The 13,675-nt window shown below is 39.8% G+C and overlaps 1 protein-coding gene across 2 annotated transcripts; it reads left to right on the top strand.

Moving 5' to 3' along the window:
* The first annotated feature begins 58 nt into the window (after positions 1–58).
* On the top strand, positions 59–10,456 carry LOC122828952. 2 transcript variants are annotated; one of them, XM_044113057.1, is made up of 9 exons: positions 59–141; positions 200–1,248; positions 2,451–2,562; positions 5,509–5,598; positions 6,665–6,880; positions 8,839–9,094; positions 9,957–9,970; positions 10,020–10,124; positions 10,201–10,456. In XM_044113057.1, exons 2-9 carry the CDS (start codon positions 1,243–1,245, stop codon positions 10,242–10,244), a joined length of 843 nt encoding a protein of 280 aa, XP_043968992.1. In that variant the 5' UTR covers positions 59–141; positions 200–1,242; the 3' UTR covers positions 10,245–10,456. The 2 variants fall into 2 exon arrangements, with proteins under 2 accessions (XP_043968992.1, XP_043968993.1); XM_044113058.1 differs by lacking the exons at positions 59–141; positions 200–1,248 and adding an exon at positions 1,950–2,092.
* The last annotated feature ends 3,219 nt before the right edge of the window (positions 10,457–13,675 follow it).

Raw genomic sequence — 13,675 nt, forward strand, 5'->3', positions numbered from 1 at the left:
GTTCAGGGTCTTCGGGGAGAAAGAGTCTCTCAGGTTAACGATCTGTGGATTTCAAACTGAAATATCAGATTTTTAACCTGCAGAGATCAGTAATGAATTATTAAAATGTTTGAGCTGCTGAGCGGGTTTTGGTACCGGGAGGTCCACTGGGCGGGTTTTGGTACCGGGAGGTCCACTGGGCGGGTTTTGGTACCGGGAGGTCCACTGGGCCACGATTCGGCCTAAATGTTTCTAAAACTGACTTCAGCTGCTGCGCTCTGATTGGCTGATTCAGGTTCGGCACAAGAACAGCTGTACCTAATAAAGTGACAGTTCTGCCCCCTGCTGGCAGAACCTGGGAACTGCAGATCATTGAGGAAGAAGTTCGGGTCAGAATTATTCATACCCCTGGTTGATGGAGGTCTTTGATTCTTGTGGTGGTAAAAATCCTTTTTAGTTTTTTATTTTCTATAATGGATAAATTTCAAGTTTCACATTAAAACTTTTACATATTTGAATCTTTTGGGAAATTTCTGTCTCTTATCCTTAAACTTCTTGGCTGCAGTTAATGTAAATGTTGATCTGGGGTATGAATACTTGTGAGCTGACGGTTGTCCAGGTCAGAGTCCAGTCTTCATGTTTCTGACAACAGAAATTCTCTTCAGTAATCAGGAACGTTTGTTCAGAAACCTAAAACTGACTCAACTTTAAAGCTGTAAATTAAAGATGATGCAATCAGATGAAAAACATTTTTAAAGTATAAAACAGGAAACAAACTGCAGGTTTCCTGTTGGTTTAGATGAAGACGGCCATTTTGTCGTTTCAAGCCGTTTGAGGATTATTTTCCGTCACTTTGTATCGCAGGGTTCAGTCTGAAATGGTTCTGATTAGATTCTGGAACCTGAGAAAACTTTACAAACGTTCAGAAACAGGAAATCAACGCAGCAGCAAAGTCCAGAGAAGGTCAGAAACCCTGAAGACGTGTTGGACAGTCTGGAAGCTGATCACATCATCAGCAGCTCAACCTTTTCTGTCTTTAAATCGTTTCCGGCTGAAACACGGAGACCATCGGATCTCAGCGGAACCAGAAGAACCTGCAGCACAGAGCCCAGAGAATCCAGGCGAGCAAAACGATCTGGACGCCGGGAACACGGAGGAGGTCGGCCCGACCGGACGGACGGACGGACGGACGCCAACCTGCATGTTGCACCAAAGCTCTACAACTCTTCCCCGGCTGCCCTTTGACCTTTCCTGATTGGATGAATGGAGGTCAGAGTTCAACAGCTGGACTCTCAGAGACTTGACAACTTTGATTTGTGAATCGTCTTTCAGCAGCGAATCGTCTGAAAGAACTTTCTGTCTCACAACACAAAGTCAGAATCGACAACTGGAATATTTGATTTGGACCCGTCCAGAAATTCTTAATCGATTCTGTTTCCAAAGACTGATAACTTCTGGACTTTCAGTCCGGACTTAAAGGAACTCCATGTTTCAGCTGTTTTGCAGTTTTCTGGAAGTTTGTTCCAGACTGAGGAGAAAAATGATGTTTGTCCTCTGGTCAGAACCAGAACCAGAACCAGAGATTCTGCAGGTTGATCTTTAATGTGTTGTGGTTCTGAAATAAACGAGACAAACAGTAACAAGTTAAATCCATTTTAATAATAAGTGTATTAATGATTATTTGAGAATGAAGCTAATAAAGTAATGAGGTCAGCAGAGCCTGGTACCATAATAATAATAATATTAATAACAATTAACAATGAATAATAATTAATAAGTAATAAAAGTAAATAATGATAATAATTAACAATGAATAATAATTAATATTAAGTAATAAAAGTAAATAATGATAATTAACAATGAATAATAATTAATATTAAGTAATAAAAGTAAATAATGATAATTAACAATGAATAATAATTAATATTAAGTAATAAAAATTAATAATAATAATAATAATGATGCCATCTTGTAGTTTTAGACTGACGGAAAGAGGAAACTCGTTTTGGTTCCTCACCAGACGAGTTTCCTCTTTCTGTCGGCTCCTCTGAGCAGAACTTGGTGTTCGGCTCTCGGTCCGATTCTGACTGGATCAAGACATTTTCACCCGTCTGTAAGTGCAGAACTTTATGTTTTTACTAAAGACAGTTTTGATTTCTGCTCCTCCTGAAGACGTGATTCTCATTTTGTCCAGACTGAAGATCAATTCTCCTCATTATTCAGGAATATTTCTCCTCATAAGAATTCACACAAAAATGATATTAGAAACTTTCATTCAACTTCAAAACAAAACTAAAGGAGGAAGATGAATATTGTTAAAAATATGAAACGGGAAATGTACCTGAAGATAATCCTTATTTCCTGATTGTATGTCGTGTTTCCTGGTTGATATTTAGATGAAAGGTTTTATTAATTCATTTTCTCAGTTTAAATTGTTGTAAGCTGTTTATTTTTCTTTCCTTTTTATTAAGATTCTGCAACAGAAGCAGGAAATGAACATGGAAACGACTGAAGGCGACGATCAGATGGAATATGAAGAACCTGCATCTGCAGCAAAGAGCCGGGAATTAAAGAATAATCCAGGTGAGTCAAATAATCCCACAGATTACCTGAAGCTGCCTGTTGTTGAAAACAGCACTAAGGTTTCTGGACAAACGTCACATTATGTTAAAACATCTGTTCTGTGGTATGTTTGTGTTTGAGCTGCATGCAGACATGAATATGATAGCAGATAATCAACTTCCTGTTCATGCTGATATTATCGGCCTCTCTGCACTGAGAGACGTCAAGAACATTTTGTCAGCTAATCTGAGAGAAACAGAAACTGCCTCAGTCTGTAGATCAGCCAGGACAAAACTTTAAAGTTCCCCCAGTGCAGCTGCTGGAAATGTAAAATACACAGAAACAACCAGGGTCAGAAAAACTGACAGAAACTGGAGCGGTCAGGCCGAGCCGGGTCACTGAGGAGAGGAACCTGGAAAGATGGAGGAGCTGCTGGTTCCACGCCCAGCAGGACGCCCTGCACAAGAAACACACACACACACATACACACACACACACACACACACACACACACACACCGTGTAATGAATCAATCAGTGTTGTAGTGAGGACCACCTAACCTGCGCTACATGGCAATAAAATGTCAAATATGATCAAAATTGTTTATCAAATTGGCCTGAAAGATTCACATAAAAGATACTAAATACTGAGAGCTGAAATAAATGTAACCAATGTCATCAAAAAGCAGAACGCCCTGGGCGATTGCCCACATTTATGTCAGAAACCACCATCAAATAGCAGCTGAGCAACTGACAGCAAAGTACAAGCAAGAAGGAACCAATCAGCATGACTGTCACTATGACAACCATCCAAAAGGTTAGGCTCTTTGTCATTCTTGTGTTTGATTTATTTGCTAATTGAATAAATTTCAATAAATATAAATGAGGACATACATCCTGATCAGATTAATAGCAGCTTTAGAAAAGAACCTTTTAGCAGCTATTAAACACACTACAGAATATAAACATGTTAAAACATACCTAATCTAATTCATCTATAAAGTCTTTCACTTGGTGATGGAACTGCTGACAGAGGAACTTCTCAGTCATATTCTAGTTTATGGAATCAGTCGGTATATTTGCTGAATGCTTGTCTACAGTTAAACACTTTCATAATCCAGTAATATTCTTTGTGAAGAATTATCACATAGTTTCCTTTTACTGTCTGATTTTATCAAGAGCTAAAAACATCAACAACATGAGATTCTGTAGCAATCAAAATGTTATTAAACATTTCAAAAGCAGAATAATAACTTCTGTGTAACCAGAAGAATCCAACTTTGTGTTTTTCAGTGATGTGATTCTGACTCCTCAGCTGGTAAAAACCTTTTTGTCCTGCTGAATCACAGCAGATCAGATATGATGTGTTTTCAATGTAGCAAACATTAAAGACCCAAAACCTTTTTGGTGCCTGGTGAATAATTTATTACTGGATTCTAGCAAATCTGGCTTAAAGCTGAGATGTTGATGTTTGGATGTAAAATATATATTCTCTCTGCTAATAAATCTAAAAGTGAATTTCTCTTTATGACTGTATCATAATTTAATTTTACTTAATAGGAGCCATGATTTAAAACGTAACAAACTTTGGCTCTTTATGGTTTATGAAATATTTCATCCTATTTGATGATTGATTGAATATTTCCACGATCTAAGAACAAATGATGCCATTTGTCCTGGAAATATGTAGAAAAACGGGTGATTGTCACACGCAGACTCGTTGCCATGGCAACCGATAAACAACAGCCCGCAGAGCACGGATTACGTTCAAGTGCATCAGGAATTAACACACACACACAAAACAGTAAAAACACCGAACAGAATTTTCTGTTCGATGCAGATTTATGTTTTTGAATTTCCATTTTGCATCGTTAGTGATGCCAGAACATTAGCGGTGATTATCAGCTACTTAAACAGCTGCTCTCCTTGTTTTGTGTTAATTGGACCGAAATGCTCCGAACTGCGCAGCAAGAGCTCGTTAAGGTGATCAAAGTTAAACTAGCATAACTAACCTACCCTCCACTTTCTTTCTATCTATTTTTAATTAAAGCTTTTTACTGACCTGTGAAATCTGATCCTTTGTTATCTTGTTATTATTTGTTCTCCATGTAGCTCACAGAGTCACGTGATGTCCAGTCCACTGAATCACTCACTGAACTTACGTTTTACACAGGAAGTTTAAAAAGCATTTCCTGCCTGTTAATGCTGTTTTTGTTATTTTATTTTATTTCCTTGATTTAAGCTGGTGAATCCCGTTGAGATCTGGATCTCATTTTCAACAGAGACCTGGGCAGAAAGTCTGCGATAAACAGCAACCTGCTTACAAAATAAAACTCATTAATTCATATGCACAAGTGTAAAACAATAGAAAACAATTTAAAAGCAGTGACACATTTTAATAAAATATCGTTGCCTGTTTTTAAGAAGAAATAAATCCAATGAAATCAGTTCTGACATGTTGAGTTCAGACTGGAGCTGATTACTGAAGCAGCTTCACACTGAAACCTCGTTTCCCCTTTTCAGTTCAAAAGAAAAGAAAAGAAAAATGTTATTAGAGTGTAAAGAACAACAGATCTATGGAAGAGAGAGTAGAGATTTATAGATCAGGATCATATTGATTGTTTCTCCGTTCAGCTTTTACATCCAAATCACAGAGATGTTAGAAACCTTAAATCATGATGACACACTGAAGGATTCATTTATAAAACATCTCCATCATCCAGGAGGGGCAGGAAACCAACAGAGACAGAAACAGGATAAAAACTGATCTTCATTTTCAATGTTCGGAACAAATTTGCTGAGGTTTTGAAATAAAATCCAGAGTCCTCAGCAGCCGAGTCCAAAACGAGACGAGACCATCAAAAACTGGTCTGGAAACCAGTACAACACTGGAATCAATAAAACCCTCAACATGTGATGTTTCTGATGTTGCTGGTCGTCGTTTCCTGATAGTTTCTCTTTCCTTTAGGAGGGAAAGTTTTCCGTCTGTTTCTCCTGAGCTTCGGAATTCTCTGCATCCTCCAATCTGCCCTCAACGTCTCACTGCGTCTGACTTCCTGTGAGTTCACCGCAGCTTCCTGTCTGCACATCGCCCTGGTTACGGAAGACAAACTTTGACCAAAAACTACCCTGAGGTAGACACCGCTTTCAGGCTTTGACTAGACCAACCCATCTGGACTGATGTGTTGGTTCTGGACTGGTGGGCCTGGTTCTGGACCGGTGGGTTGGTTCTGGGCTGGTGGGTTGGTTCTGGACTGGTGGGTTGGTTCTGGACCGGTGGGTTGGTTCTGGACCGGTGGGTTGGTTCTGGACTGGTGGGTTGGTTCTGGACTGGTGGGTTGGTTCTGGACCGGTGGGTTGGTTCTGGACCGGTGGGTTGGTTCTGGACCGGTGGGTTGGTTCTGGACCGGTGGTCCCTGTGGACCAGCTGCTGAAACACAAACAGTTGCATCATCAGGTCGTCCCAGTTTGATTGGATCGAGTCCAGAGACATGTCGGCTGCCAGCGACTCTATGGAAGAACTGAAATGCCAAGACAACATAGGTAGAAAAAAGTTCCTCCACAGGTTGAATCCACCATGAATCAGGGAGGAGCTCCATATTTGATGAAGATATTTTATAAAAACGTATGAAAATAATTTTAAATGACCGAAATCTCTTTCTATATTTCTGTATCGTTTCGCTTTAAGGTGAGATTTGTTCTGTGACGTAAAGTCAAGTTCTCTTCATGTCGTCTCACAGAGAGTCCAGCATGTCAGCTGTTTAAAGCCTCCATCAGGTGAGAGCATGAAGGAACTATTAGTGACAAACTGAGAATCGAAGGCTGAGAACATCCAACAGCTGCGTCCAGACGTTCTAGACGTTCCAGACGTTCTAGACGTTCCAGACGTTCTAGACGTTCCAGACGTTCTAGACGTTCTAGACGTTCTAGACGTTCCAGACGTTCTAGGCGTTCTAGGCGTTCCAGATGTTCCAGATGTTCTAAACGTTCCAGATATTTCATACGTTGATATTGAAACAGTTCATTCTGTTGTCCAGTTTTTTGATAAATGCTTCGTGGAAGCATCAGATTCACCTTTACAGATAAACGTTTGTAAGAATAAACCTACTTTGTTCACACCACAGATTGTTCCCATTACCCTGAGGACTGTAACAGAACCCTGACTGGATGCCCCACCCAGGACTCTGGTTCTGACCCCACCGGGGAACCCGACCAGAACTCGACTTCACGACCTGCTGGGGAGACGCTGACAGCCCAGACGGCCCAGATCCAACTGATGAAAAGGCTGTTCTGTGTTGCTGGCAGCAGGGCAGAACGCCTCGACGTGGATTTAACATCATGTGAGTATGTGGGAACAGAATCCCTCAGGAATCACCTTCCTGTCCACAAACATGGTCCACTTCAGGTAGATCAGGTCGTATAAATGAAAAACCCACATGCTCAGTTTGATCCATCTGAATGTTTTTGTGCTGCATTCGTCTGTCACAGTGAACGTTGATGTTGATGTTCAGCTTGGTTTGGTTGAAGTGATAAAAACTGTTGGTATTAATCTGTCCCACACAGACAGACAGACAGACAGACAGACAGACAGACAGACAGACAGACAGACAGACAGACAGACAGACAGACAGACAGACAGACAGACAGACAGACAGACAGACTGACTGACTGACTGACTGACTGACTGACTGACTGACTGACTGACTGACTGACTGACTGACTGACTGACTGACTGACTGACTGACTGACTGACTGACTGACTGACTGACTGACTGACTGACTGACTGACTGACTGACTGACTGACTGCATCACCTTTTCTGGTCAAAATAGAAATAAAGTGATGCTGCGCTGGAATTATTTACAGCAGGACATCAGTCATGTCTCACTCGTTCTTATCGAAGTCCACCACTATGTGGCGCTGTAAAATGGCTAAATTTGATGGGCTTTTTGCCAAACTTTGCACACAGCTCTAAGCCACAGGTTTTACTTTACGTGTTTAATATGGAGACGGTGGGTTGAGTGGAACGTTATTCACCAAAATGTGAATAACGTTCAACTGACTTTCAAACTTCAAAAACATTTTTAGAAATTCATCCAAATTCATCTCAAATGTTCAGATTTTCTCTAGAATTGTTCTTTCCTCTGCTCTCTGTTCGTGTCTCTCTCTTCTGTCTTAAACACAAAAATCTGTATCTTCCAAAATCCCTTTAAAATCCAAACTAAGCTGCTCTCAGCCTCATAGTTTGGTACAAATCTGAGCTTCCTTGTTTGAATAGCAGCAAATCAAACTAAATGCTCTTATTGTTTAATATTTTCTGCATTTATACTTGAACAGAACAGTAAGAAACATACAGCAATAAAGACGAGCTCGTTAGCTTAAATTAGCACATTTTAGGGACCTTTTAAATGGCCTCTGTTAAAGTGACCTGAAGGAATGAGACTCCATGCCTGCACAGGTTCTGCTTGGCCACAAGGTGGAGCCAAATCCACGTCATCCGGGCCAGAACCATGTGTCAAAAAACCTCAATGTGTGTGTAAGAGCCATATGATTGAAATAAACCATTATTGATGTGGCAGGAGCTCACGGTTTTGACACTTGGGTGGTGGGCGTGTCCATGTGGGCGTGTCCAGGTGGGCGTGTCCAGGTGGGCGTGTCCAGGTGGGCGTATCCAGGTGGGCGTGTCCGTGTGGGCGTGTCCAGGTGGGCGTGTCCAGGTGGGCGTGGCTGTCACTAAGGTATGAATGGGAGCCAAACTGGCGTGCTGGTTTAGTATGTATGAGGAATTGGGTGGTGGTCGTCATTTCTGTTGACTGTGCTGTAATGTGGCTTATTGTTGGCACCATTGTATGGTGTAGCCTGGTCAGGATGTGTTGGTTCTGGTAAAGTCTGACGTATGGCTGTCAAAGTGGAATAAATTGATGATTGCAACAACCTGAAGCGACCTGCAGTGTGTTGAAGCAGTTTGAAATTCACCGCGTTAATCCAGTGTGACTCTCTACAGCACCATTAGTTTGTTTTAACAAATTTCAATAAACTTTAGTGGCTTTCATGTACAGACACCTTCACAATGTGTATTTTTAGTTATCCTAAAATAATGCAGTTATGCTGGAATGCAGCTTTGTAATTCATTTACATAGAAAGAAATTCTTAGGTATGAAAGTACAGAGAGGAAGAAATCCAACAGGAAGTCTTTTTTATCCTGGCCAAATCAAAAACCTGCAGCAGTTTGTTGAAGTCTCCAGTCATTTCCATCATCAGATTCACCATCACTGGTTTTGGTTCTGTTTTTCATCCAGTGCCCAGTTCCTTCAAGGAACTGTTGGCTACATTTTGTCCAAGCATCTACTACATTTCCTCTGCCATGAAAACATGGAATGAAAGCAGAAAAGATTGTCTGGAAAGAGGAGCAGACCTGGTGATCATCAACAGCAGAGAAGAGCAGAACTTTCTAAGAGAGTTCAGAGAGAGGCTTTGGATCGGACTGACTGCAGGTTCTGGTTCTGGACGGGACAGAGAATGGAAATGGGTCGACGGGACTCGACTGAACACCAGGTCAGTGTTCAGAGGACCAGCAGTCTGGTTTAAATTGAACTCTTTAAAGACTTCACTGCATTTTTAAATGTTTAGGAAACAAAAAATATAAAATCTGATCTTATTTTTAAGACCTCATGAGGAAGAAACCTTAAAGTTAATGGATATTGGCTCATGAATATTAGTCAACAGGATTAATTATTCATTTTTAACTTTAGTTCAATTTCATAGGCAGATCTATAGCAATTTCAGTTTGGTTTTTATATTTTTAATCACTTTATTAAAGCTATTTTGTGCCCATTTATAAGCTTATTGTCATTAATTTGAATTGAATTGAGGAATTTATTTCAGACTTTCCACCAAGAGAAGAAACAGAATAGAAACAGGATTGACATTTTCCTAAGAGTAAATGCATCACCATGGTAACATCGAGTGTTTAAACTGATTTATTATTGCATTTCATTTAATTTACCTTTTTCTGTAGAACAACATTATGTTTTAAAGACACTATTTTGTATATTTTTTTATTTTTCTCCTGTTTTTATGTGTAGGTAAAAGGCTCTGCAAAAAAAGACAAATTCATCAACTCAGGTTGATTTTTATTGTTCAGATAAAATCTTAATCTTTGAAACAAAAAAGAAACATAACATGCACTGCAAAAACACAAAACTATTTATTGTCTTCTGCTGAAAATATCTTAGTTCACTTGAAATAAGACAAAACTAACTTCCAAGTAACTTTTCGGCAGGAAATATGTGCTTGTTTAGAGTAAATAATTCCTGAATATTGACAAAGAAATCATATTTCAGAACAACAGATGTTTCCACTGAGCTGCAGCTGCAGCTGTGTGTAAAATACATTTTTTCTTGTTTTTTATTTGCAGTTACTGGGTTCCAGGTGAGCCAAACAATTATGAAAACAGAGGTGAATACTGTGTTGAAATCAGAAATTTTCAGAGGGAGGACAGCTGGAACGATCTGCACTGTGGAGATGAAAACTACTGGATCTGTGAACGAAACCTGCAGTAGAACTGGACCCGACGCAGCAACAGGTGTTCTGGGTGAACATGCTGGATGTTTTCCTGCGTTGCCGTTGGTAACCAGGTTGTTTCCTCCTCTTGTCATCAGGGATGAAGATGGAAAGCAGCAGGAAGGCTCCCCCTGACCTCTGACCTCAGCAGATAAAGGTCCAGTAGGTGGCGCCAGTCGGATGTTTCATTCTCCGGATCGGATCCCTGCCGGGTCGGATCCCTGCCGGGTCGGATCCCTGCCGGGTCCAGAGCTGCAGCTCCTTGTTCTTCACCTCTGACTGCAGCTTGGCTTTGATTTCAACTTTATTATCTGTTAATCTTTCAAGTCAGAATGAAAAATAAACTCATTTCATCTCTCCTGAGTTTTTGTGAGACATATTTAATTTTTACATTTAGTGAATCAGAAACGTCGTCATGAAGTCTGAATAGATTTTAGGACAATAATAAAAACACCAGGTCGACATTTTCACTGAAACTAAAGAAATCAAAACGTTTTATTTCCTCAGATCCTGATTTTATTCATCAGTTTGACTGAGAAAGTGAACATCATCATTAATCACTTTAATATCTGATCGCCGGTCAGGAGAGCAATAAAATATTTATTTGATCATAAATCATTAACAGGAGAATTATTTGCACTTATTCATCAGTGAGGAATAATAATCACCTTGAGCTCTGCTCGGCCTTAAAGTCAATAATCAATTATTGATCTTTATTCTGCTGTTGAGAAAACAATAAATCATTTTTATTGTGGTTTTTATTATATTTATATCAGATTCACGTCAAAAACTAAAACATTTCTTCACTCGTCTCAAACTGACAGCCAGACGGTGCAGAGAAGCTTCAGAGTATCTGAAAACCACATTACAAACCTTTGACTAGGCCGAGTCCCAGGGACCCATTTCCATCCCCTTCGTCGTCGGCGCCAGTCGGCCCGATCCGAACCGGACCAGGAGTTTCTGCTCGTCTCTCCAGACAATCTGTTCGCCTTTGGTTTTCAGGCCAGAGGAGAGGAAATGCACAGCGAGGCAAAACCTGCAGCTGGAAGGAAACGGCAGAACAAACTCCTAACTCCTTACGCAGCGTCATAAACATCCTGATCTGTAACCGAACAACTCTCCAGATTCAAACCAACATTTTCATCTTCATGAATCATAAAATGTTTCTGATCGCTTTGGTTAGAGCATTTACTCAGATTTATTCCTGGATCCTCGGTGATTTTTGTCCCAAATTAGTCTAAAAAAGCAGAAAGAAGTTATTATTATTACAGCACAATGAACTTCTTTATTGGTGGTTATTAACTGTAATAATAAAAACTTAGAAAACCTGATAATTAGTCAGAAATAGACGGAATTTGTTTTTCTTTATTGTCGCAAATGAGATTACAGCAATATTTGTAAAATTTGAATTTATGGCAGAATCTATTTCTTCTATTTCTAGATTCAGGTATAAATTCACACCACAGCCATGAGGGGGCAGTGCTGCTGCTGGACAAACGCTGCAACGTTCAGAGATGAGCAAGAAGAAGAAAACTGCCGCGCAGGTGAGCTTCACCTGGACCAGCAGAACCTGAAGGTCCAAACGGAAACCCAGAACTAAACTCACAGGAAGGGAAATGTTGAGAACGAAGTCCGAAGCAGAACGGAACCGACCAGGAAATGGTTCCGTCTGAAGTCCAAACAAACACAAAGAGCAGAATCTGGTTCGGAATGACAGCATGAAAAAAACAGATAAAATATTCTTTGATCTCCCCTGGATTGTTCTTTAGAACCTCAACTCGGTCCGGTTCTGCAGAATCCCCGGTATTTCTGGGTCATCTTCAACTGTCAGAAATCTTTAATGAAACCTCGTCAACTTCTGCCTGTCATGAGAAATGTTAAAATGTAGAACCAGGAAAGTTTTCGGCTCTAAAACCTCAGGATCAGAAATATGATTTAAACCCAGATGAGCTGGAGAACACAGCGGATCATAGGACGGTGTAGCGCCCCCAGTGGCCATTTATTTATTAACAGACATGATATTGAAGACGTGTAATACCTCATATCGACCAGATGAGGGCGCCAACAGGCCGCTGATCCGCCCTGATTGGAGGATTTGAACAGTTTCCTTGGATCCGGGTTTTAACAGAACCGAGTTCTGGTCAGAACCTTTGAAACTGTGGCAGATTTTATAGACTTTGGATGATTCCTGGACAGTCAGCTCAACTTTACTGAAAACAGTGGCCATGTTTCTAAGAACTGTTCTCAAAGACTCTGTCTTTTAAGGAGACCCAGAGATCTTGGGGTTAAACTAGAGGTTCTGTACAAGACAATGTTTCATCTTCCCGGCTGGTTTGGTCACATGAGCTGCAGAACAACAGACAATCTTTTAAGAAAACTTTCAAAGGCAGAGAGCATCCATCCTATATTCATCAGTTTGAACCTCTGAGCTCATGAAGGCATCATTTATTGACAGTGCAATAATTATTCTTAACCAAACTAAATCATAACATTTACCTTTAGCATGCTAAGTATTTTAGTTGATGCACAAATTATTGATATTGTGATTCTATCAGAGTTTTATTTGATCACTTTAGAGTTGAAAGAAAATTTCCACCATGATAGATTAAATGCTGATGTTTCATCTTATTTTTTCCTCTACCAACAAAAAGTCTCAGAATAATATACATGGCACAGTAAAAATAAAAATGTGAATTTGTACGGGTATCTGTTTACCAACCCTGGTTGTATCAACCAGATTCATTATTCTGTGGATCTAATTCATTTATTTGTTATTGACTTTTGGTCAATTAAGCTTCTTATGTATACATTGTAAATGGTATTTAATTATAGTTTATGTATGTTCATATCTCCTTGCATCTTTCATTCCTCCTATAATTGATGGAGATATACAGATATTATTTATAATGTATAAAGGTATTTTGTATACATTATAAACAAAACCTTGTTTATAATTATGGTTTTGTAATTAGGTCATTTAATTGGCTCTACAACATTCAGAAAATAAAAAATTATAATTTTATTAGAGAATTTATTTTTTACGGTGCCAGTAATGCCAGAATTAATAGTAAATAATAAAGACTTCGCGGTATTCTGATTTAGTAATGTAATTATATTAGTTGTGTTACCACCCCACGCCACTAGAGGCAGCATCAGGCCTAAAAAGATGCGACTAAGCAGCAGATTTAGAAGTTCACATAAAGCTACAGAATTAGTTAAAAACTGAGCTGAAGAAAATAAGAAAGAGAAGTTTAAATACACGCTTAGAGTGAAACTCCTTTCTAAAGGTGAATTTATATATCAGATTTCTAAAGAAAAGAAAAATGGGAAACAGCGGATAATATAGGCAATAGCGCCCCCTTCACTTCCGGAGTGCAATGATCCCATTTCCATATAAGGTCTGAGACTGACAGCGGTCCGTCCCGCCACTTCCTGTTTGCTGCAGCAGGTGGACCTGATTCATTCTGTTGTCCACCATCATGAGAAATGAGTCCCTGATGCTCTGCCCCAAAGCGTAAGAAGTGTCCAATTTGGACCAACACATCTTCCACTGCAGAACCAGAGCCGGGTAGC

The sequence above is a fragment of the Gambusia affinis genome, linkage group LG04 (genome assembly GCF_019740435.1).
Source record: "Gambusia affinis linkage group LG04, SWU_Gaff_1.0, whole genome shotgun sequence".
Taxonomy (NCBI): Eukaryota; Metazoa; Chordata; class Actinopteri; order Cyprinodontiformes; family Poeciliidae; genus Gambusia; species Gambusia affinis.